This window comes from Atractosteus spatula (assembly GCF_055471065.1).
Source record: "Atractosteus spatula isolate fAtrSpa1 chromosome 10 unlocalized genomic scaffold, fAtrSpa1.hap1 SUPER_10_unloc_2, whole genome shotgun sequence".
NCBI lineage: Eukaryota > Metazoa > Chordata > Actinopteri > Semionotiformes > Lepisosteidae > Atractosteus > Atractosteus spatula.
The window spans coordinates 1,517,691-1,542,470 of record NW_028296622.1 but is presented as its reverse complement, the minus strand read 5'-3'; the positions used below and the strand labels follow the sequence as shown (position 1 = coordinate 1,542,470).

At 45.1% G+C, this 24,780-nt stretch overlaps 1 protein-coding gene across 1 annotated transcript; it reads right to left on the bottom strand.

Annotated features, from left to right (window-relative positions):
• Positions 1 to 363: 363 nt before the first annotated feature.
• LOC148812604 (uncharacterized) lies at positions 364 to 20,381 on the bottom strand. Its single transcript, XM_088908550.1, has 3 exons — positions 20,333 to 20,381; positions 8,734 to 11,568; positions 364 to 2,585 (listed from the first exon to the last, which is right to left on the bottom strand). The coding sequence occupies exons 1-3, from the start codon at positions 20,364 to 20,366 to the stop codon at positions 1,384 to 1,386; spliced, it is 4,071 nt and encodes a 1,356-aa protein (XP_088764676.1). The 5' UTR covers positions 20,367 to 20,381; the 3' UTR covers positions 364 to 1,383.
• Positions 20,382 to 24,780: the final 4,399 nt, after the last annotated feature.

Here is a 24,780-nt window from a genome sequence, read left to right as displayed (position 1 = left end):
TTGAGCTCGACGGGTTTGGGGTAAAATTGTGTCAAAAGTGTCGGTTTATCATTGAGCTCGACGGGTTTGAGGTAAAATTGTGTCAAAAGTGTCTTTTTATCATTGAGCTCGACGGGTTTCTTCATTGAAATCGTTCAGTCCTGTAACGTGTAACCCTACAACAGTATCCCAGTTAATTCTTTAGCCTTGGAAAGAGGTTCAGACACAGTGACCCTCTCCCTGATCCTGCTGGTGGATCTCAAGAGATCCAGGGATCCAGTCTCTGTCTGGGATCTTTGCCCATCAGTCAAACACACAAAATCACAAGTAATAAAAATAATAAAAAACTTTATTGTATAGAGTGCCTTTTAAGGTGGCTTCCCAAAGCGCTTTACAGAATGACAACAACAATAAAACAAAATTATACACAAGATAAAACACAATTAGAATACACAGAGCAGAGTGTGGATCGTGGTACTAAGAAGAGCAGAGGGGTGAAGAATGGAACCAGTTCAGTAAAGGCTTTTCTGAAGAAGAGGGTTTTGAGTCTGGATCTGAAGGAGTTTAGAGAAGGTGACTCTCTGATATCCTTGGGCAGAGAGTTCCAGAGCTTGGGGGCAGAGCAGGAGAAGACCCTGTCACCCCAAGAGTGTAGAGGGGCTTGGGGGACAGTAAGGAGAGCAGAATTAGCAGAGCGAAGGTTGTGAGGTCGAGAGTAGGTCGATAATAGTTCAGACAGGTACTGAGGTGCCAAGCCATGCAGAGCCTTACAGGTGAGCATGAGTATTTTAAAGTCCACACAGAATTTAACTGGATGTCAGTGCAGGGACTCCAGGATAGGAGTGATGTGGTCACTTGCACCAGACCTGGTCAGGATTCTGGCTGCTGAGGTTTGGACAGACTGCAGTTTGTTCAGAGTAGATTTAGATACCCCAGCGAGTATAGCATTACAGTAGTCAATTTGAGAGAATACAGATGTGTTGATCAGCTTTTCAGCCACAGTTCATGATATCATAGGGGGTAGTCTAGCGATATTTCTAAGGTGAAAAAAAACGTTTTGACGATATGCTGCACATGTGGGTCGAATGTTAAGCCAGAATCTAATATAACTCCAAGTTTTTTGATTAGACTAATAATTTAGACTTTAATAAAGAACTGGGGTGCTGTTTAAGGCAGCCCCAATACAGAGAGAACAGGAAAGAAAGCACACCCCAAAATTACAGGGGTGCTGTCTGGAGAAAAGTCCTGTGTCTGCAGGCTGTGTGCGCTCTTGTGTGTCTGCGGGCTATGTGTGCTCTCGTGTGTCTGCGGGCTGTGTGTGCTCTCGTGTGTCTGCGGGCTGTGTGCTCTTCTCTCAGTCATCTTCTGTGACCATTTTCTCGATGTGCTGCTTGTGGTCCTCAATCACTCTCCTGTATCTCCTGTGTGTCTCTGATGCCACACAGTGAGTCTGTCTATCACTGTGTTTTGTCTCTCTATTGTCTCTCTGTATCTCTCTACTGTCTCTCTCAGCTCCTCGATCTCCCTCCTGCAGCTCCTGTGCTCCTGTCCTGCTGGAGTGAACTGTGTTGTTGACACACTGACCTGCTGGAGAGTCTCTCTGTGTCTCTCTGCCTCCTCTCTGGCCTTTTCCTCATGGTGCTGCCTGAGCCCCTCCATCTCCCTTCTGTGTGTCTCCTCCCTCTCTCTCCTCTCCCTCTCCTGCTCCTCTCTCAGTTCCTCTATCTCTCTCTGCAGCCTCTCTCTCTCCCCTCTCTCTCTCCTCAGCTCCTCCTCCAGCTCTCTCCTCCTCCCCTCATCCCTCTCCTCCCTCAGCCTCTCCTCCAGCTCTGCTATCTGTTCCTCCAGCGCTCTGATCTTCTCCACTCGTTTCTGGATCTCCTCCTCCATCCTGCGGAGGTAGTTCTGCAGCTCCTTCTGGTGCTTCTCCCTCAGTCTCTCCTCCTCTCTCTCCCTCTGGATCTGCAGTTGTCTCTGGGCCTCCTGGTACGTCTCAGTGCTGTAGTAGCTGCCCTTGTTTCCTGCTACCAGCTCCTCTATCTTCTCCAGCAGCTCTGTAACCTGAGTGCCGCCCCTGTCCTTGTTGTTGAGGGCGTGATACCTGTTCCCACACTTCTCCAGCAGCCACTGGAGCTCCCTGCTGCCTGTGTGCACAGACTCCTCCAGCGTCCTGCTGGCCAGCTCATCAGCATGGGTGAGCAGGACCATGGTGTGTCCTAGGGCACTCTCCCCGAATATCTCCAGGACTGTCTCCAGTGTCCTCCTCTCCTCCCCTGTGGATCGGCCCAGCGGGGTCACCAGGAGGAAGATGTGGGGTCCCGGGGCAGACAGGTTAACACAGAGTCCCACATCCCGTTTCCTGTCCCCCTCAGACAGTCCGGCGTGGAGCCAGTCTGGAGTGTCCACCACAGTCACCCGTCTCCCGGACACTTGTCCTGTCCTCTTCCGGCTCTCCTGAGTGACTGCGGAGCTGCTGGCTTCAGAGGGAAACTCCTCTGAGCCCAGGATGGTGTTTCCTGCTGCGCTCTTCCCAGCACCAGTCCTGCCCAGCAGCACCAGTCTCAGCTCAGAGGGGCGGGACTGGAGTCTGGGTTCGACTTCACTCACTGCAACAGGAGGAGAGACAGGAGCATCAGGGAGGTGACACATGAGAGGAGACGAGCCTCTCCACAGATAAGAAGGGTTCAGTTTGCTCAAGGGTCAAAACTTAAAAGTCATTATGAAGGAATCTTACAGAATGAACATCTGGGAATTAACCTTGAGTATCAACTAACTACAGTTTTACCTGATGTTCATGTTTTTTCCTTGTGTCAGATCTATTTTTTCAAAGTGACTCAAGTTTCATCTGAAAAGTCTGTGTTTATATACCGGCCTCAAGCATATACACTGCCCTCTCACACCTGGACGAGAGAGAAACGTATGTGAGAATGTTGTTGTTGATTACAGCTCAGCATTCAACACCATCGTACCCTCAAGACTCATCACCAAGCTCCGGGACGATCAGACCTGGACCCACCACACCAACCCTGTAGACAAGACAGCGCCTGTTCATTCTCCCCAGACTGAAGAAGTTCAGCCTGCCTTCACACATCCTGACCAGCTTCTACAGCTGCACCACTGAGAGCATCCTAACCAGCTGCACCACTGCCTGGTGTGGTAACTGCTCCGCCCACGAGCTCAGGGTCCTCCAGAGGGTGGTGACACTGGCTCAGAACACTACCAGCTGCGCTACTGAACACAGAGGATATCTACTGTGTTAATGCCTCAAGAAGGCCAGGTCCATCCTCAGGGACCCCAGTCACCCTAAACACAACTTGCTCTCTCTACTACCATCTGGAAAACGGTACTGAAGTATCAGACCAAGACCACCAGGTGTCAGAACAGCTTCTTCCCCCAGGCAGTAAGACTGCTGAACAGCCAACCACAGCAGACACCTGCAGTTACCTCCTTGAACTGACAGGGGGCACTGGCACTCTCAGGACACCTACGAAGAGCACTAAATACCTCCTACCCTGTACCCTACTACTGTCAGCACACCTCAATACCTCCTACCCTGTACCCTACCACTGTCAGGACACCTCAATACCTCCTTCCCTGTACCCTACTACTGTCAGGACACCTCAATACCTCCTACCCTGTACCCTACTACTGTCAGGACACCTCGATACCTCCTACCCTGTACCCTACCACTGTCAGGACACCTCGATACCTCCTACCCTGTACCCTACGACTGTCAGGACACCTCGATACCTCCTACCCTGTACCCTACCACTGTCAGGACACCTAAATACCTCCTACCCTGTACCCTACTACTGTCAGGACACCTCAATACCTTCTACCCTGTACCCTACTACTGTCAGGACACCTAAATACCTCCCTACCCTGTACCCTACTACTGTCAGGACACCTCAATACCTCCTACCCTGTACCCTACTACTGTCAGGACACCTAAATACCTCCTTCCCTGTACCCTACTACTGTCAGGACACCTCAATACCTCCTACCCTGTACCCTACGACTGTCAGGACACCTCAATACCTCCTACCCTGTACCCTACGACTGTCAGGACACCTCAATACCTCCTACCCTGTACCCTACTACTGTCAGGACACCTCAATACCTCCTACCCTGTACCCTACCACTGTCAGGACACCTCAATACCTCCTACCCTGTACCCTACTACTGTCAGGACACCTCAATACCTCCTACCCTGTACCCTACGACTGCCAGGACACCTCAATACCTCCTACCCTGTACCCTACTACTGTCAGGACACCTCAATACCTCCTACCCTGTACCCTACTACTGTCAGGACACCTAAATACCTCCTACCCTGTACCCTACTACTGTCAGGACACCTCAATACCTCCTTCCCTGTACCCTACTACTGTCAGGACACCTCAATACCTCTTACCCTGTACCCTACTACTGTCAGGACACCTCTATACCTCCTTCCCTGTACCCTACTACTGTCAGGACACCTCAATACCTCCTTCCCTGTACCCTACTACTGTCAGGACACCTCAATACCTCCTACCCTGTACCCTACTACTGTCAGGACACCTCAATACCTCCTACCCTGTACCCTACTACTGTCAGGACACCTCAATACCTCCTACCCTGTACCCTACTACTGTCAGGACACCTCAATACCTCCTACCCTGTACCCTACTACTGTCAGGACACCTAAATACCTCCTACCCTGTACCCTACTACTGTCAGGACACCTCAATACCTCCTACCCTGTACCCTACGACTGTCAGGACACCTCAATACCTCCTACCCTGTACCCTACTACTGTCAGGACACCTCAATACCTCCTACCCTGTACCCTACTACTGTCAGGACACCTCAATACCTCCTTCCCTGTACCCTACTACTGTCAGGACACCTCAATACCTCCTACCCTGTACCCTACTACTGTCAGGACACCTCAATACCTCCTACCCTGTACCCTACTACTGTCAGGACACCTCAATACCTCCTACCCTGTACCCTACCACTGTCAGGACACCTCAATACCTCCTACCCTGTACCCTACCACTGTCAGGACACCTCAATACCTCCTACCCTGTACCCTACTACTGTCAGGACACCTCAATACCTCCTACCCTGTACCCTACTACTGTCAGGACACCTAAATACCTCCCTACCCTGTACCCTACTACTGTCAGGACACCTCAATACCTCCTACCCTGTACCCTACTACTGTCAGGACACCTCAATACCTCCTACCCTGTACCCTACTACTGTCAGGACACCTAAATACCTCCTACCCTGTACCCTACCACTGTCAGGACACCTCAATACCTCCTACCCTGTACCCTACCACTGTCAGGACACCTCAATACCTCCTACCCTGTACCCTACTACTGTCAGGACACCTCAATACCTCCTACCCTGTACCCTACTACTGTCAGGACACCTCAATACCTCCTACCCTGTACCCTACTACTGTCAGGACACCTTAATACCTCCTACCCTGTACCCTACTACTGTCAGGACACCTCAATACCTCCTACCCTGTACCCTACTACTGTCAGGACACCTCAATACCTCCTACCCTGTACCCTACTACTGTCAGGACACCTCAATACCTCCTACCCTGTACCCTACTACTGTCAGGACACCTCAATACCTCCTACCCTGTACCCTACTACTGTCAGGACACCTCAATACCTCCTACCCTGTACCCTACTACTGTCAGGACACCTTAATACCTCCTACCCTGTACCCTACTACTGTCAGGAAACCTCAATACCTCCTACCCTGTACCCTACTACTGTCAGGACACCTCAATACCTCCTACCCTGTACCCTACTACTGTCAGGACACCTCAATACCTCCTACCCTGTACCCTACGACTGTCAGGACACCTCAATACCTCCTACCCTGTACCCTACTACTGTCAGGACACCTCAATACCTCCTACCCTGTACCCTACTACTGTCAGGAAACCTAAATACCTCCTAACCTGTACCCTACTACTGTCAGGACACCTCAATACCTCCTACCCTGTACCCTACTACTGTCAGGACACCTAAATACCTCCTACCCTGTACCCTACGACTGTCAGGACACCTAAATACCTCCTACCCTGTACCCTACGACTGTCAGGACACCTCAATACCTCCTACCCTGTACCCTACGACTGTCAGGACACCTCAATACCTCCTACCCTGTACCCTACTACTGTCAGGACACCTCAATACCTCCTACCCTGTACCCTACTACTGTCAGGAAACCTAAATACCTCCTAACCTGTACCCTACTACTGTCAGGACACCTCAATACCTCCTACCCTGTACCCTACTACTGTCAGGACACCTCAATACCTCCTACCCTGTACCCTACGACTGTCAGGACACCTCAATACCTCCTACCCTGTACCCTACGACTGTCAGGACACCTCAATACCTCCTACCCTGTACCCTACTACTGTCAGGACACCTCAATACCTCCTACCCTGTACCCTACTACTGTCAGGAAACCTCAATACCTCCTACCCTGTACCCTACTACTGTCAGGACACCTCAATACCTCCTACCCTGTACCCTACCACTGTCAGGACACCTCAATACCTCCTACCCTGTACCCTACTACTGTCAGGACACCTCAATACCTCCTACCCTGTACCCTACTACTGTCAGGACACCTCAATACCTCCTACCCTGTACCCTACTACTGTCAGGACACCTAAATACCTCCCTACCCTGTACCCTACTACTGTCAGGACACCTCAATACCTCCTACCCTGTACCCTACTACTGTCAGGACACCTCAATACCTCCTACCCTGTACCCTACTACTGTCAGGACACCTAAATACCTCCTACCCTGTACCCTACCACTGTCAGGACACCTCAATACCTCCTACCCTGTACCCTACGACTGTCAGGACACCTACTACCCTACTACTGTCAGGACACCTCAATACCTCCTACCCTGTACCCTACTACTGTCAGGACACCTCAATACCTCCTACCCTGTACCCTACTACTGTCAGGACACCTCAATACCTCCTTCCCTGTACCCTACTACTGTCAGGACACCTCAATACCTCCTACCCTGTACCCTACTACTGTCAGGACACCTAAATACCTCCTACCCTGTACCCTACGACTGTCAGGACACCTCAATACCTCCTACCCTGTACCCTACGACTGTCAGGACACCTCAATACCTCCTACCCTGTACCCTACTACTGTCAGGACACCTCAATACCTCCTACCCTGTAACCTACTACTGTCAGGACACCTAAATACCTCCTACCCTGTACCCTACCACTGTCAGGACACCTCAATACCTCCTACCCTGTACCCTACCACTGTCAGGACACCTCAATACCTCCTACCCTGTACCCTACCACTGTCAGGACACCTCAATACCTCCTACCCTGTACCCTACCACTGTCAGGACACCTCAATACCTCCTACCCTGTACCCTACGACTGTCAGGACACCTCAATACCTCCTACCCTGTACCCTACGACTGTCAGGACACCTCAATACCTCCTACCCTGTACCCTACTACTGTCAGGACACCTCAATACCTCCTACCCTGTAACCTACTACTGTCAGGACACCTAAATACCTCCTACCCTGTACCCTACCACTGTCAGGACACCTCAATACCTCCTACCCTGTACCCTACCACTGTCAGGACACCTCAATACCTCCTACCCTGTACCCTACCACTGTCAGGACACCTCAATACCTCCTACCCTGTACCCTACCACTGTCAGGACACCTCAATACCTCCTACCCTGTACCCTACTACTGTCAGGACACCTAAATACCTCCTACCCTGTACCCTACTACTGTCAGGACACCTCAATACCTCCTACCCTGTACCCTACTACTGTCAGGACACCTCAATACCTCCTACCCTGTACCCTACTACTGTCAGGACATCTCAATACCTCCTACCCTGTACCCTGCTACTGTCAGGACACCTAAATACCTCCTACCCTGTACCCTACTACTGTCAGGACACCTCAATACCTCCTACCCTGTACCCTACTACTGTCAGGACACCTAAATACCTCCTACCCTGTACCCTACTACTGTCAGGACACCTCAATACCTCCTACCCTGTACCCTACTACTGTCAGGACACCTCAATACCTCCTACCCTGTACCCTACTACTGTCAGGACATCTCAATACCTCCTACCCTGTACCCTGCTACTGTCAGGACACCTAAATACCTCCTACCCTGTACCCTACTACTGTCAGGACACCTCAATACCTCCTACCCTGTACCCTACTACTGTCAGGACACCTCAATACCTCCTATCCTTGTGTTTGTTCCACACAATCTGTGAATTGCAGTTGTGTAATCTGTTGTATCCCAATGTTAACCACTATAAATTCCTGTCCTTCAACTCTTCTATCCCTCTTAACGAGCCTTTAACGAGCTCGCAGATTTCAATGCTGACAACACCGCTGTGTGCTGTACTGTTCGTGCATCGATCAATAAACCTTGATTGATTGAGTGTTGGTCCGACAGTAACAGATTACAGAGACTGAGCTGCTGTGTGATGGATTAAATCTAATCTCCCTGAGAGAAAACAGTTCAATTACAGCACAGAGGATTAAAACAGACACAGATCTGTGTGCCACTGTGTTAGTAACGCAGTACAGAGCGGAGCACAGTATGATTTTAATTCCTAACAGGACACAAGATGGATGAATCTCTCAGTCTGATGACCAGTAAGATCAGTGACTCAGTAATACAGCATCAATCACACTCACTGTTGGGAGGTTCAAGATCTTTACTGTTCCTCCTCTTGACAGGCAGTCTGGGCTCCTCTGTCTCTTTCTCCAGCTCCTCTTCCTTCAGTGTCTTTCTCATCTTCTCCTTCAGCTCCTCTTCTCTCCTGCTCCACTCCTCCTCCAACCTCTGTCTGAGCTCCTCTTCTCTCTCTCGCTCCCTTCTTTCATACTTCTGTCTCAGCTCCTCCATCTCTCTCTGTCTGTCCTCCTCTGTCTCTCTCTGTCTCTCCTCCTCCCTCTGTCTCAGCTCCTCTGTGTCTCTCTGTCTCTCCTCCTCCCTCTGTCTCAGCTCCTCTGTCTCTCTCTGTCTCTCCTCCTCTGTCTCTCTCTGTCTCTCCTCCTCCCTCTGTCTCAGCTCCTCTGTGTCTCTCTGTCTCTCCTCCTCCCTCTGTCTCAGCTCCTCTGTCTCTCTCTGTCTGTCCTCCTCCCTCTGTCTCAGCTCCTCTGTCTCTCTCTGTCTCTCCTCCAACCTCTGTCTCAGCTCCTCCATCTCTCTCTGTCTGTCCTCCTCTGTCTCTCTCTGTCTCTCCTCCTCCCTCTGTCTCAGCTCCTCTGTGTCTCTCTGTCTCTCCTCCTCCCTCTGTCTCAGCTCCTCTGTCTCTCTCTGTCTCTCCTCCTCTGTCTCTCTCTGTCTCTCCTCCTCCCTCTGTCTCAGCTCCTCTGTGTCTCTCTGTCTCTCCTCCTCCCTCTGTCTCAGCTCCTCTGTCTCTCTCTGTCTGTCCTCCTCCCTCTGTCTCAGCTCCTCTGTCTCTCTCTGTCTCTCCTCCAACCTCTGTCTCAGCTCCTCCGTCTCTCTCTGTCTCTCCTCCCTCTGTCTCAGCTCCTCCGTCTCTCTCTGTCTGTCCTCCTCCCTCTGTCTCAGTTCCTCTGTCTCTCTCTGTCTCTCCTCCTCCCTCTGTCTCAGCTCCTCCGTCTCTCTCGGTCTCTCCTCCTCCCTCTGTCTCAGCTCCTCTGTCTCTCTCTGTCTCTCCTCCTCCCTCTGTCTCAGCTCCTCCGTCTCTCTCGGTCTCTCCTCCTCCCTCTGTCTCAGCTCCTCTGTCTCTCTCTGTCTCTCCTCCTCCCTCTGTCTCAGCTCCTCTGTCTCTCTCTGTCTCTCCTCCTCCCTCTGTCTCAGCTCCTCTGTCTCTCTCTGTCTCTCCTCCAACCTCTGTCTCAGCTCCTCTGTCTCTCTCTGTCTCTCCTCCTCCCTCTGTCTCAGCTCCTCTGTCTCTCTCTGTCTCTCCTCCTCCCTCTGTCTCAGCTCCTCTGTCTCTCTCTGTCTGTCCTCCTCCCTCTGTCTCAGCTCCTCCTCCCTCTGTCTCAGCTCCTCCGTCTCTCTCTGTCTCTCCTCCTCCCTCTGTCTCAGCTCCTCTGTCTCTCTCTGTCTCTCCTCCTCCCTCTGTCTCAGCTCCTCTGTCTCTCTCTGTCTCTCCTCCTCCCTCTGTCCCAGCTCCTTCGTCTCTCTCTGTCCCAGCTCCCCCGTCTCTCTCTGTCTCAGCTCCTCTGTCTCTCTCTGTCTCTCCTCCTCCCTCTGTCTCAGCTCCTCTGTCTCTCTCTGTCTCTCCTCCAACCTCTGTCTCAGCTCCTCTGTCTCTCTCTGTCTCTCCTCCTCCCTCTGTCTCAGCTCCTCTGTCTCTCTCTGTCTCTCCTCCAACCTCTGTCTCAGCTCCTCTGTCTCTCTCTGTCTCTCCTCCAACCTCTGTCTCAGCTCCTCTGTCTCTCTCTGTCTCTCCTCCTCCCTCTGTCTCAGCTCCTCTGTCTCTCTCTGTCTCTCCTCCAACCTCTGTCTCAGCTCCTCTGTCTCTCTCTGTCTCTCCTCCTCCCTCTGTCTCAGCTCCTCTGTCTCTCTCTGTCTCTCCTCCTCCCTCTGTCTCAGCTCCTCTGTGTCTCTCTGTCTGTCCTCCTTCCTCTGTCTCAGCTCCTCCTCCCTCTGTCTCAGCTCCTCCGTCTCTCTCTGTCTCTCCTCCTCCCTCTGTCTCAGCTCCTCTGTCTCTCTCTGTCTCTCCTCCTCCCTCTGTCTCAGCTCCTCTGTCTCTCTCTGTCTCTCCTCCTCCCTCTGTCTCAGCTCCTTCGTCTCTCTCTGTCCCAGCTCCCCCGTCTCTCTCTGTCTCAGCTCCTCTGTCTCTCTCTGTCTCTCCTCCTCCCTCTGTCTCGGCTCCTCTATCTCTTGTTCAGTGTTTATTTCTTTGATGCCAGTGGTCAAGTACTGCCCATAGTTTCCTGCCACCATGTCCTCTATCTTCTCCAGCAGCTCTGTGACCTGAGTGCGGTCACCCCTGTACCTGTTGTTGAGAACATGATACCTGTTCCCACACTTCTCCAACAGCCACTGGAGCTCCTTCCCTCCTCTCTCAATGAGCTGCTCAATGCTTGTGTGTGTCAGTGTGTCTGTCAGCGCATCCCCCCAGGTGAACAGCACTATTGTGTGTCTCCACACTCTCTCACTGAGAAGCTTCAGATGCTCCTTCACTGATCTCCTCTGTTTCTCTCTCAGTGTGATGAGAGGGATCACCAGGAGGAGAGCGTGGGGTCCTGGGGGAAACAGAGACACACTGCGCACAACCTCCTCTCTGACATGCTGTGGATCAGTTCTTCTCCATAGAGAAGAGGAATTCCATACTTTCCACCCTGGAGTGTCGACCACAGTGATCTGCCTCCCAGCTACTTCTCCCTGTCTCTTCACACACTCCTTAGTTACTCTCTCAGTGTCAAACTCCTCTCTGCCCAGGATGGTGTTTCCTGCTGAGCTCTTCCCAGACCCTCTCTCCCCCAGCAGCACGATCCTGATCTCTGAGAGACGCTGTGGTGCCTCATGGGCATCAGCCTGTTCCTCCCCTGTCAGAGAGAAAGATCACAGATTATTTACATGATAAAGTTCTCATCACAGATATCTTCACTCTTCATCTCATTTAAAATTTACGATAAAAACTCCTCTATACAGATGCAGCCATTCAAAATGCGCGGGCGATACCGCATTATTTTGCGGTGCGCTGTACGCAGTCTACCGCAAGCTACCGGTAATTACCTCTAGTTACCGTAAATTCTCCTATAATACGACAAGCAAAATAATAGTATCCGGAATTTCCGCAAGGTGGAGCTAATAAAGCTCAACCTCTCATGTTTGAGCTGTGGCCATCAAAGTCTTTAACGAAGATATTACTAATAGTATTAATAATGAATGACCTTGGACAAGCTGTAAACTCAAAGTATTGCCCTGGTCAACATTCTTTTTTTCATTGACCATCTTTGTAAAAGTAACACCACAGCATTTCGCAATCACGCATTTGTTTCCAATCATGCAAAGTACAGTGATTCACCATGCCTTTCACATGCTCATAAAAGAGATTGATTTAGGAACATAAACATATTACCGTATGCAAACTGTACTGTATACAGTATGTATATGTATATTTAATGTCTTAACTGTGCCCGTTTAAGTATTGAATATTCATATCTAATTTTACCACTGAAGGGAAATCTTAGTAGCTGAGCATAAAAAGAATAGGAGCATACTGCAACGCGTGTGAAGGCCATAAACGATATTAATTTTGGAACATAGACATACAGTATATGGCTGGTCTCGGTACTTTAAAGAAAACATACACGAAACATGGTTTCATTATGACCAGAATCGGTCTTGAGATATTTTTAACTTGATTTACAGTATTTGAGAGGTATGTCTTAACACCGATACTACAGTGCTTAAGTACTGCTCACGTATATGTTTCTAGGTTTATATTATGCATTTCATACGGTCAAATTACTTTTGAGCAACTAATAAGAAGCGCGAAACGGTATGCCCAGGGCGTTTTAGTTTCGTTTCGTGCTGGGACCCGTGGATTGATTAGAGATATCAAGTACATACAAGTCATTTTTTAAATGTTGTAGTTCGTCTTGAAAAAATGTTACGAGTACATCATCTATCAACAATTACACAGGTTCTGTTTCCATATTGCGGATTTTGGTTACGTAACATTATTTTCTAATTTCACGTTGTGAATATATGATTTGGGCAAACAGAGCCGCAAAGAAGTACATTATGGGTGGTTGTTTTTTTTTTTGCAGTTTTATCTAGAACAAGCGATGCTTAAACCTTTGTCTGATTCTTGTGAAACTATCCACACGACAGTTACAGTACCTAGGAGTTGACTTCAGTGATGTCACTGATGGGATGTTTCTAAAAATCCATCCTCTGTAAAACGTCTTCTCTAGTTGTCCTGCATATGTATTCGCTAATGAAGCTGTGTGTTCTGAGCCTGGATCTCTACATTTCTGTATGAACCAGCTTAGAGGGCTAAAGACAGCTTGTGTTTAAATTGAGTGTAAGGCAATTTATGCTTCTAAAGTCATGGTCAGCATTTATTATTGTACTGTGCTGTAAACTTGTTCTGTGCCAAGTCACATTATTTTATAGCGTTTTTATAGCGTTATCAAATCCATGTGGCGCTGTGTGTTAGTTTCCTGACTCCCATGTCACATGGTCTGTGATTGAAACCTGTAATACCGGTTTAATTCGTCACAGCCAGCACTCCGGTTGTAAAGTAGAAGCAGGCGAGATTTCCAGCGAAAAACACCTCCCCCTTCTTCAGGTGTGAGGGTCTTCTGCTCAGAATGAAACGCTAAAATGTAATGTAGGCTCTGAATGGGTTCAATTGTGATTTGGGCTTGATTAAGGTCGCTGCCTTTCATCTAAAACCCTACTTGAATCCTTCTAAACTAAAAATCAGTGTTAGTGAGTTCTAAATAAAGAGGTATCCAGGTAACAGTGAAACGGCCGGACAGTCTGGGGAGATCGCCCGTTTTCCATGTAAATAGTTCCCTGGTTCCGCACCCCTTGGTGTTTCTCTCGCTCTCTCTCGGGTCACCTGATCATTAGCTCGAAAGATTTGAGTGCTTTGTGTATATTCTAATGGTAGTGGGGGCAGGGTGTGTGGGAACAGGTTTGGTTGAAATTGCATTGGAGATCTATGTTCTTCACACCTGAAACATTTTCTCTGAAAGCATTTTCTTCGCTGTTTAACCGATCTTGTTACAGCATGTTACAGTTTACTATTATTAACCATATTAATTTTAAGTGCTTAATGTAAAATCTTGTAAAAATATATTTTCATTGTTCAAATATACATTAAGTCTGACTATCATATAATAAGTTAAATACAAAACTAAAGAAAAAATAGGGTTAAATATAATTCAAAATATTTTGCTAACAATGTTAACTGTTTATGAATAATAAAATGTATTAGCTAAGGAGTAGGATGGCACAGTTGTTAGTATGTTTTTTGTTTTGTTTCTTTTTCATAAATACAACAGTAGTACCTGATGTCTCAGTGGCTTTCAAAATTAAATTATGCATGCAAACCTGTGAACTAGAAAGATAACTAAGATATCCATCCATTTATAATGGTGGCAAAGTGGTTAGCATTGCTATCTTGCAGCACTGGGGTCCTAGGTTCAATTCCTGCCATCCTGTGTGTGTGGGGTTTACATGTTCTCTCTGGGTTACATGGTTTTTCTCCATATGTGTGATATGACTCCCTCTCGCACTCCAAAACATACTGGTAAGTTAATTAGTTTATGGGAAACCTGGCCCTGGTCTGTGTGTGTTTGTGTCTGTCTGTCCTGTGATGGACTGGCGCTATGTCCAGGGTGTATTCTGCCTTGTGTCCGTTGCTTACTGGGATAGGCTCCAAATCCTCTGTACTGGATAAAGAGATTAGAAATGGAAGTAAAGGCACTGTGTGGATGGAACTATACACAGTGTTAGAAACCCACTATGAAATGGCAGCATCTCACTGAGAATAAAACATTTTATAGTGCTGGCTTAAGGAAACAGCCTTTCCACCTCTCTTGCACATCAGTATCCATACCTAGTTATTTAAACAAATTGCCTCTAATTATAAACATCTTAATATGCTGGCTCTGTGGATCCGCATCAGCTATGTTTGCCCATTCCTTCAATTCATGTGCATCCAACACACAGTTCAATGCCAGCAACTACACATAATCTAAAATACAATCCTTATTTCAGTATCTATGTAAACATATAGTCTGTTAACTTCATCATCTTCATCAAAAGTATGCCTAACCCCATTAGGAAGTGTTCTTGTTATAAGTGTATTCCTCAGCTTTCCCCAAACTATCTTCTTCTTGCCAACATCTCTAGTCTTTTATCCTGCAATAACTCAGCCAACACTTAAATCTCCAAAAGCTGCTTGTGTTAATTTCTTTAAATCACAAATATCATGTGTAAATACTGGCCATGTAATACTCTGCATTGTGGAATAATAGTTTATTTTAAAGGGAACTAGAGAAACTAAGAACTAGAGAAATCAAGAAAGGCTTTTTTTCTAGAATTAATAAATGCACATCCTGTTCACTGGGGAAATTAAATCCACACTGAGCAATCTTCAATATGTTCAGAATATGACAGCAAGAATCCTATCAGGGATGCATTACACCTGTTTTCAAGTCCTTGCACTGGTTACCTATCAGATTTCGAGTCAACTTCAAAATCCTTATCCTCCTTATATACTGTCCTACAACTGGTATTATTGATCTCCGAATTATTGTACTTGACATGACTTCATTCAGCCTTTCCTGAACGTCTATGACAGGCAGAGAGAGTGCTGTTTCTGGTGCGATCTTTTACAGCTGACATTTCACTGTTTTAAACGAACAAGAAATTAGATTGCTCATAAATCACTTATTCTATATAAACACAGCGTAATTGCCCTCCGAAAATCTTCTTTTTCTTGTTCGTTTTAGAGACCTTGATCGAAACTGATTTTAGATGTCAGAAAGAATTTATTTTCTCTGTATTTCCTACATTGCTTTGTCAAGATTTTAACTTTATATCTAACTTTATATCTAGGCTCAGATTTCAACTATAAATCGTACAGTAATTAATAGCAGTAAATACTGATGTTTATACATAAAAAAGTCATGCCTTGGAGTATAGACCCCCAAAGGAATGCCATAGACTCAAACTGCAAAATAAACACATACAGAAAGAAAGTATTTGTATTGTAATTGCAAATCCTGGTACTGTATGAGTGATTGGTATGACTTTCCTCATTACAAATCTCTTATTAGAATTTAAATTTCTCTGTAACTCCAGGTCAGAACAGAGAAAATGTAACTGCCTTAAGGAGTTTACGATTATGAAAAATAGAAGGATAAGCATGATACGCATGTCTTCTGTCATTTTCTAAGTCATGTTACTGAGCACCAAATCTTATTGAGAATATGAATCCATTTAAGGTTTATACCATTAAAGTAACAGTTTATTCCATGCTGAAAATGTTTGTACCAGACTTTTTTGAGGCCTGTTTAATTGTGTCTGAAGTCTGATGTTGTAAATTTTATTGTTAAAAAGATCCATGAAAATGTCACTACTAAAGTTAGCTGGTACTGTTGGTACTGTAAGTGGCAAGTAGAGCTCATATTTTAGATTTTGTGTAGTTGCTAGCGTTGAACTGTGTGCTGGATGCACATGAATGAAGCGACGGACACAAGGCAGAATACACCCTGGACATAGCGCCAGTCCATCACAGGACAGACACAAACACACACACACCAGGGCCACTTTAAATCTAACCTCAGAACCTTTCTTTTCAGAAGACTTAGTGTCTCTATCTGCTTCATTTTCTAATTTTGGTAGCACCTCTACCTGCTTGTCTTTCTTATATGCATTTACTTTGTAATCTGTGGTCCTTTTATCTGTTTTTACATCTACTGTATTGCTTTGAGATGCCACCTTTAATGGTGATATATCAAATAAAGTTTTTTATTATTGTTATAGGGAAACATGATCAGATTGTCCCTGGTTCAGAAAAAAAAGATCTAAAGTATACTAGTTTGTCACTCTTCTAATTCCCTTTGCTAAATGACTTTTCATACTAATCTGATCAATCTAACTGCCAGTTTTCTGTGCTTTCTCTATCCTGCTAGATTTGCAATTATTCTGAAAATTTTCATCTTGAAATAACTCATTTCTAAATACCTTTTTCACTGTTAACATCTTGCAGCAACTCTGCGACAAAATATACACTCTGACAGTTCATCCTGCTACCAACATTAAATAAAACAAATCTTAAGATTTCTATATTTATGTCTTTATTTAGTGGTTTCATTAGTGACAAAGGCTAAACTTTCTTGGAAAAATGTCTTTTATGTGTTGTGGAAAAAACTGACTTGCTTTAACAAAATATGTTTACAAATCCTTTCACCTGGCATTTTCGTAGTTAGAAATTATGGAATGCTCTGTTAAAAGCAAGGGAGTTTTTATGTCCGTTGCAGTTCTTTTGCAACATGAATATAATTATATCGTTATTAATTTCTTGAGATACGCGATTCCATATTATATTCCCTTTTAATCAAATTCTAAAAGTATGCTTGTTGACTCCGGTATCGCGTTAGTTAAAGACTTCGATGCTTAAAATGTTTTGGGAGAAATGGAATACTGGTGTGTATGTTTTCTTTAAAGTACCGAGACCAGCCATATACTGTATGTTTAAGTTCCAAAATTAATATCGTTTATGGACTTCACACGCGTTGCAGTATGCTCCTATTCTTTTTATGCTCAGGCACTAAGTAAAAGGAGATGCTTCATATTGCTTGACTAATTTTAAAAACTAAGTTAGAAATGCAGACGCTCCCTCGGTGCGCTGCTCTGGTGCGCCGGCTCTTACACAGTGCCTGTCTGCCGTAAGCGTTACAATATACATACCCAACACTGCTTGTACCCATCTGTCATGCAAATAAAACACCTTGAATTGAATTGAATTGAGGGGAGAGGGGGGGAATACTAAAGCCAATACTGGCTCAATACCCTCGATGGGCTTTGACGTGCTAATGCGTTGGTTTAACAGTCCAGGTGTGGCAGGCTTCCAATGTCAACTCGACTCGATTGGAAGACAATGAACGTATTTTGTGATATTTAGAAATATAAATTTGTTTGGTGCGAGTGAGGTTTTATTTAATCTCTGACCAAGGGAAACGTTTCATTTTTTCAAAGAAATGTTTGTTAAAAAATAAAGTCATAGTTCTATGGGATTCAATCACAGACCATGTGACATGGGAGTCAGGAAACTAACACACAGCGCCACCGGATTTAATAACGCAATAAAAACGCTATAGAATAATGTGACTTGGCACAGAAAAAGTTTACAGCACAGTACAATAATAAATGCTGACCATGACTTTAGAAGCATAAATTGCCTTACACTCAATTTAAACACAAGCTGTCTTTCTGTATGAACCTCTAAGCTGGTTCATACAGAAAATGTAGAAATGCATTAGCCTGATTATGATTAAAAAACACATAATTAAACACGCGTTTGCGATTTAAATCAGAACACGATTTAAATCAATATAAATGTTTATATTGTAACGCATACTGTCCAGCCTCCATTTCTCTATAAAAATTTACTCTGTTGCACACACACACAATAGAAGCAGGAACCGCTGTCAGAAGGGAAGATATGTTCAAAATATCGCAAATATCGATCATGTTGCGATATTTTGAAATATAAAAGTCAATTGATTGTCCATAATATCGCTATTCTATTTTTTCGAAGAAATGTTTGTTAAAAGAAAAGTCCAGCACCAGCTGGATTCGAACACACAACCTGCCAGTTGATAGTCACGCACCTAGACCAGTAGGCTACAAGACAGCTCACATGAACAGGCAGGCGAAACAGCCCTACACAGCCCTGTCGCAACACACGGATATAATCATACCGTTATTAAATTCTTTAGATACGCGATTCCATATTATATTCCCTTTTAATCAAATTCTAAAAGTATGCTTGTTGACTCCGGTATCACGTTAGTTAAAGACTTAAAATGTTTAGGGAGAAATGGAATACTGGTGTGTATTTTTTTCTTTAAAGTACCAAGACCAGCTATATACTGTATGTTTAAGTTCCAAAATTAATATCGTTTATGGCCTTCACACGCGTTACAGTATGCTCCTATTCTTTTTATGCTCAGCTACTAAGATTTCCCTTCAGTGGTAAAATTCAATATCTACAACGGGCACAGCAAAGACGTTTACAGTAAGTCTTTCTACGACAGACCAACAGACCACGAGTGCCCCTGTTGGTCAACCAATCACGTACTGCGGTGCCACGCGTCATCTTGCGTCACACTGCGCGACGCCACCCGCGGTACGTGTCTGTAACGCGCACTTTGAATGGCTGCATCTGTATCTTTCCTATTGTCCCTGCCCTGTGAGAGAGGAAAATCACAGATTATTGAGATTATTTTTCTGTGTATTCTGTGGTATACAACCATATTCTGTTAATGTTAGTCAAACTGTATTCTTACAACATTCTTATTCTGTATTCTTACAATTTACATAAAATATATATTTTTTATTTTTAACTGTTCTCTCAATAGTACATGTTAATTTTCCATCAGGATTTTGTTTCTTAGAATAATTTAACCTCACTGAAAGGTCAGATTTCTCTCATCTGATAAACAGACTTTTTTTCCAATGTCTTCCTTGCTCATCTTTACCAAGGGCGCCAATAATTCTGGAGGGCCCTGTAGAGTCCCACTAACACTCTGAGTGTCCAGTGGCAGTTCAGACACATATGGGACTCCTGTGTACCTTTATACCACTTTATTTTAAAAATACATGTAAAAAACTGTAAAATCATTCAGTCCATCCTGATTCTTCAGTAGTGAGTCTAAAATTTCACATTTCATAAAGAAATGTTTGGGACTCAGACACCTGGCTGGGAAATCTGTGTGTTGTATAGTTTCAAACCACGTAGAAACTATCTACTGTGATCCACACTGAAGAGAACTAGCATGATGTTAGTTTAAAAACAGTGAAACTGACAGGCTGGAGGAACTGAGTCTCTTTAGTCTGAAGGGAGTGTCCCACACTGACAGGGTGAAGATAGGGAACACAATTCATACAAAATATTCAACATCCTCAGTGACAGTCATCATTAAAGACCAGTTAGATATTGAAACCTCAGAGTTCCTCAGAATTAACACTGGAACTCAAAGCAACACTAAGACTTAAAATCAGGAGTGGGAGGCTCTACTGTACACAGAGGGGGGTGGGAGAGGGGAACAAGCTGCCCAGTCAGGACAGGAGAAACAGCTGCATGAGAACCTGGAATCACTACTAATTATGGGCCAAATAAATTCCTCTGTTGTTCATCTGTACTGATTCCTCTCTGGTATTATCAGCTGTACAATAAACACGGCCTCTGAGCAACAAACAGGAAACGATCATATCTGAGCGTGTCTGAGCATCATGAATACTAACAGTGTGAATCCAATACCATCAGCACACAGTCAGGTTTTACATCAATCATTCTACCTTAAATAAACACCTTATTAAAATATTTAGTGAATTCCAAACAGCTTGAGTTTACAGTACCGATCCCTGATCTCTGACAAGAGAAAGTGAAAGTACATCTCTCTCTCCTAGTTCAGACCCAGTGTGTCTGACAGACAGAACACACTCTCAGCAGTCAGGAAGACACTTCTCCAGCTGCTGCTGTGCTCTGTGACAGAGAAGAGACCCTCAGTGACTCCCTTACCGACACTCTGACAGGCAGAACAAGAGAAAACTCACCAGGGCTGAGCGCTGAGCTCCTACACGCTGCCATCTCTCTCTCTCTCAATCTCTTCCTGCTGATGTGAGGTGGGGGGTTTCCTGTCCTCGCTGTGACGCTGCTCTGGCGCCACCTAGTGGATTCATAAAGTTAATCACCAACTGAACAGGTTCATCAGTAAGAGCAAAATAAAACACCAGAATACCCAGATCAACTCTTGGACACTGGGGTCCACACCCCTACTCTCACACACAGTGTCCTGATCTGTACTGACCAGCAGTCGGGACACTGGGGTCCACACCCCTACTCTCACACACACTGTCCTGATCTGTACTGACCAGCAGTCGGGACACTGGGGTCACACCCCTACTCTCAAACACAGTGTCCTGATCTGTACTGACCAGCAGTCGGGACACTGGGGTCACACCCCTACTCTCACACACAGTGTCCCGGGATCTGTACTGACCAGCAGTCGGGACACTGGGGTCTGTAAATCGCTTTGAAAAGACACCTTTGAAGGTACTATATAAAATAGTTTTTTTATTATTATTACTTCAAATGAGATCTGCTGAAAATCAGGAGTCGATTTTATTGTTGGACATATGCAGCTATATAGAATCTGTTGATATATTTATCACTCTTGCCATTAGTAATCAATTAATTTACAAAAATGAAATACGGCTATAATCTGTTAGGTTTTGCACCAATTGAATGATTTTTGTAAAGTTCTTTTAGAACAGCATGACGTGACCTCGATAGTACTGACCTGTGAAAGTCTGTGAAAGTGAAAATGTTTTTTAAGTTGATTAGATTATTCTTTATTGCCAATAGTTGGTGGAATTTGCTAATAGTACAGCAAACAACACGGATGAGTCACACATACAGTACAACATATACAGGACAAATTTACATACAACAGAAGACAAACATTGTCACATACAGCACATATGTAAACAACTTTCCATGTTAAACAATAAATTATACAACAGAAGTCAGAGTTCAAGGTGACTTCAGAGCTCGCATGGCAGAGGGGAGGAGTCTGAGGTTGAATCAGACCGTCCTTGACTGGGAGGATCTGAAACATGTTCCAGAAGCAAGAAGCTGAAAGAGATTATGAGCTGGGGGAGAGGGGTCGGAGATGATTTTCTGGGCACAACTGGAGGTGCAGCTTGAGTACAGAGATGAGATACTCTGGCTTCCTTGAAGAAACAGCCAGATTTGATCTTCTGATCATTTTAACTACTAAATACTCTTTTCTGTGTCCTGTCTTCTGTTGTTATTGTGTGGAAAACAGCTCTGTGTTGTTATAGACAGAACAGTGAAAACTGCCTCTGAGAAACACACAGGTAAAAACCATGTCTGATCAAGTCTGCTGCTGTCATTAACACTCATGAAAATACTATTGGTGAAAAAGAACCTAATACCTCGTCAAACATTTCTATATAAAAACAGTAAAACCAGGAAAATGTTTATTCAATTCCAAACCATTTGATAGATCTCTGATCGCTGACAAGAGAAAGTGAAAGTAAAACAGTTCCTGTCTCTCTCTAAGTTCTGACCCTGTGTGTCTGACAGACAGAACACACTCTCAGCAGACAGGAAGACACTTCTCCGGTTTGCACCCAGACTCCTCGGAAGCGTAGATCTGGAGACAGCGCGGCCACCAGCAGCAGGAGCAGCCGCTGAGCGGAGCCGCGGGGCTCGGCCACCGAGGGGCGCTTCTGCACCTGGGGGAGAGGAGAGAGGTCAGGGTCAGGGGGTCACTCGCTGGGGTTCGGGCTGCATGATATTAATAATAACTCCTTACACTACTATAGCTCTTACAGGTCATGGGGATCCCACTACCGCCACCAGTGTGCAGCTCTTTACTGGTCATGGGGATCCCACTACCCCCACCAGTGTCCAGCCCCACCTGGATGACACCTGTTCTGACTTCACACCTCTTGATTGGCCTCTCTTTCTGACCCCTGCTCCCGCCTCTCTCTACTTTACCTTTGCCTCCTACCCTCTCTCTCTCACACCTGAAGAAGGCTCCACGGCCGAAACGTTGTTTTCTTTTTTTTCAGCATGGAATAAACCTGTTACTTGTTCCTTTGCAACCCACCTGAACTCATACTGTATCTGCATCTGCCTTTGCTTTCGGTGTCTTAACTTGAGAGTCTGAATTTGGAATAAGGCAGTTTGGACGCGGCAGGAGAGTGTTTTTGTTTTGGTTTCTAGGGTGTATACAACTACTTGAGGTGGCTGAAGTAGTTCCAGTAGGGAGCTGTGTGAGGGTGCGTAGGCTGCAAAGGACCAAGTAAAGGTCTGAAAAGAGAAGCAACACCCGAAGAAGGCTCCACAGCCGAAACGTTGTTTGTTTTCTTCTCTTTTCAGCTGGAAGAAACGTTTACTTGTTCCTTTAGATGGCTGTTTAGGTCATTTCTTTTTATTCTTGTTTGCCTGATAATGCCGAGATCATCTTGTCCTCACGTTCAGTGAGACGGCACCAAGCACTGCATGTAATGACATTTGCGTTCAGAAAAACTGTGCAAACCTGTCTGAACACGTTTTGTGACCGATTCCTAACTGATATTGTGAATTTCGGATCAATTCTTCACGTCCCCCTTTTCACTTTCAGAGGGTTCTATCTTCCAGTGTCGCTCTGGGCCTGCTGACGTATTGATTATGCTAAGAGCCTGTGGATAGATTGGTGCCCGAGTTTGGTAGTTGTGTAGTGTGGACGAGCGGTCAAAAGCAGACGTCCTGTGTGCCTTCTAAGCCTTATTTCTTGGTTCTGGGTGTTTGGGGGAAAATCTAAACTGCATTCAGGATGACTTTTACAATTTGCGAAAAGTTGAAGAAAATGTTTCAGAAGCTTCGTCAGACTTCTGTGAAACAACTTGAGGCACCAAGGTAAGGTACATATGTTTAGGTTTTTCTCATGACCCTGAAAACACCTCTGTGCTTAGTTCTACAGCCCCGAGTTTGTGCAAGCATATGTTAAACTGAGAGGGGGCATTCTGGCTCGCCTAACTTTCTCACACTTTAGTATTTTTTAACTGTGTTATTGCTCTGTTTTTACTTCTAATTTGGTGTATTTTAAGTGATATAATGTGTAGCTGATTACGCTCTGTAGATTATATGACCAACTGATTTTGGATAGCGGGTGCAGGCTGTATTTTGTCCGTCCGAACAACAGCAGTACGACAAGAGATTTAGTAACATTTGCTGTGCCTGTTAAATGTATTATTTTAGTAAATGCACAATTATGTTGCTGGTCAGCTGCTCAAGCCTTGGCCTAATCAGAACTCAGATGAGGTTTTATTATATTGTACTTGTGATTCTTTTTTATTTACTTTTATTGGCTCATCTTTGAAGTCAAATATGGCGGCAGTAAAACAGCTTTTTATTAGGAGCGAAACTCTTTTATTTATGAAAGGAGATCAGATCCTGTACTTCTGCAGGACTGCTGAATACCCCAGTGTGGGCTCTGGGTGGGGACAACAATCCTACTGTCATGCAGCTTTGTGCGCAGGTATAGGACAGGTAAAAGAACAGAAGAGTGAAGTCAAGAGGCTGTTTGGAATAGAAATAGATAAGTAAACACTGAAAACAGATTGTTACACTGCAGTTTCAGATGCAAAAGCAAGTGAACAGCATGGCTGTTTCCAGCTTCCTCTTCGATGGGGACACTGCAGTAGTCGAAGTTTACAGGACTTAAGCATGGGCAGACACAAAGGAGAAAATGAGGAAGACCAGGCTTCAGGAAGTATTTTAATTCTGGATGGAAGATGGTGCACTACTTGCAGGGTAGATCTGCTTTTTACCTTTGATACTGCCACAGGACAAGCTCTGAGAAGAAACAACAACAACAACAACAACAAAAAGTGAGTTCACTGCAGACAATATTGAGAGCCAAAATACATGAATAGAAATTAACTGTTAAATCTTGTCATGAACGACGTCGGTGTCTGTATTCTACCAATTGCGTGGTGCAAACAAAACAGGTTTTGTGATTCAATTAACAGTTCTGCTTTATTAATTTTGCTTGTTGTTTTGAAAGTAATGACAACATGGTTTCATTAACAACAACAGAAACAACATGGAATCACTTTATCCAGTAAAAAGTAGAATTTTGGAACCGTCATGAAGCCCTTTTTAGAGGAAGATTACACTTTCTTTAATGAGCAATGCATAACTGATTTGTAGATTTGAATTAGCCCATATGTTTTTCTCCCAGATGGTCAAGCGTACTGTCACTCTACAAAAGCACTGGTTTCCTTTTGATGTTGTATTTCAATGAATTATGCTCTCCCTTTCTCAAGACAAAATCAAAGCACTTCAGAGCTGTAATAGAGCAGAAAGGCAGCGAGTTCTGTTTCTCACCATATATAGTTCTTATTATCAGTCTGTAATTCCTTTTAAATGGTCATTTTAAAACTGTTTACTTACTAAACTACCAAGGAGCAAAAAGATGCTTTTATTC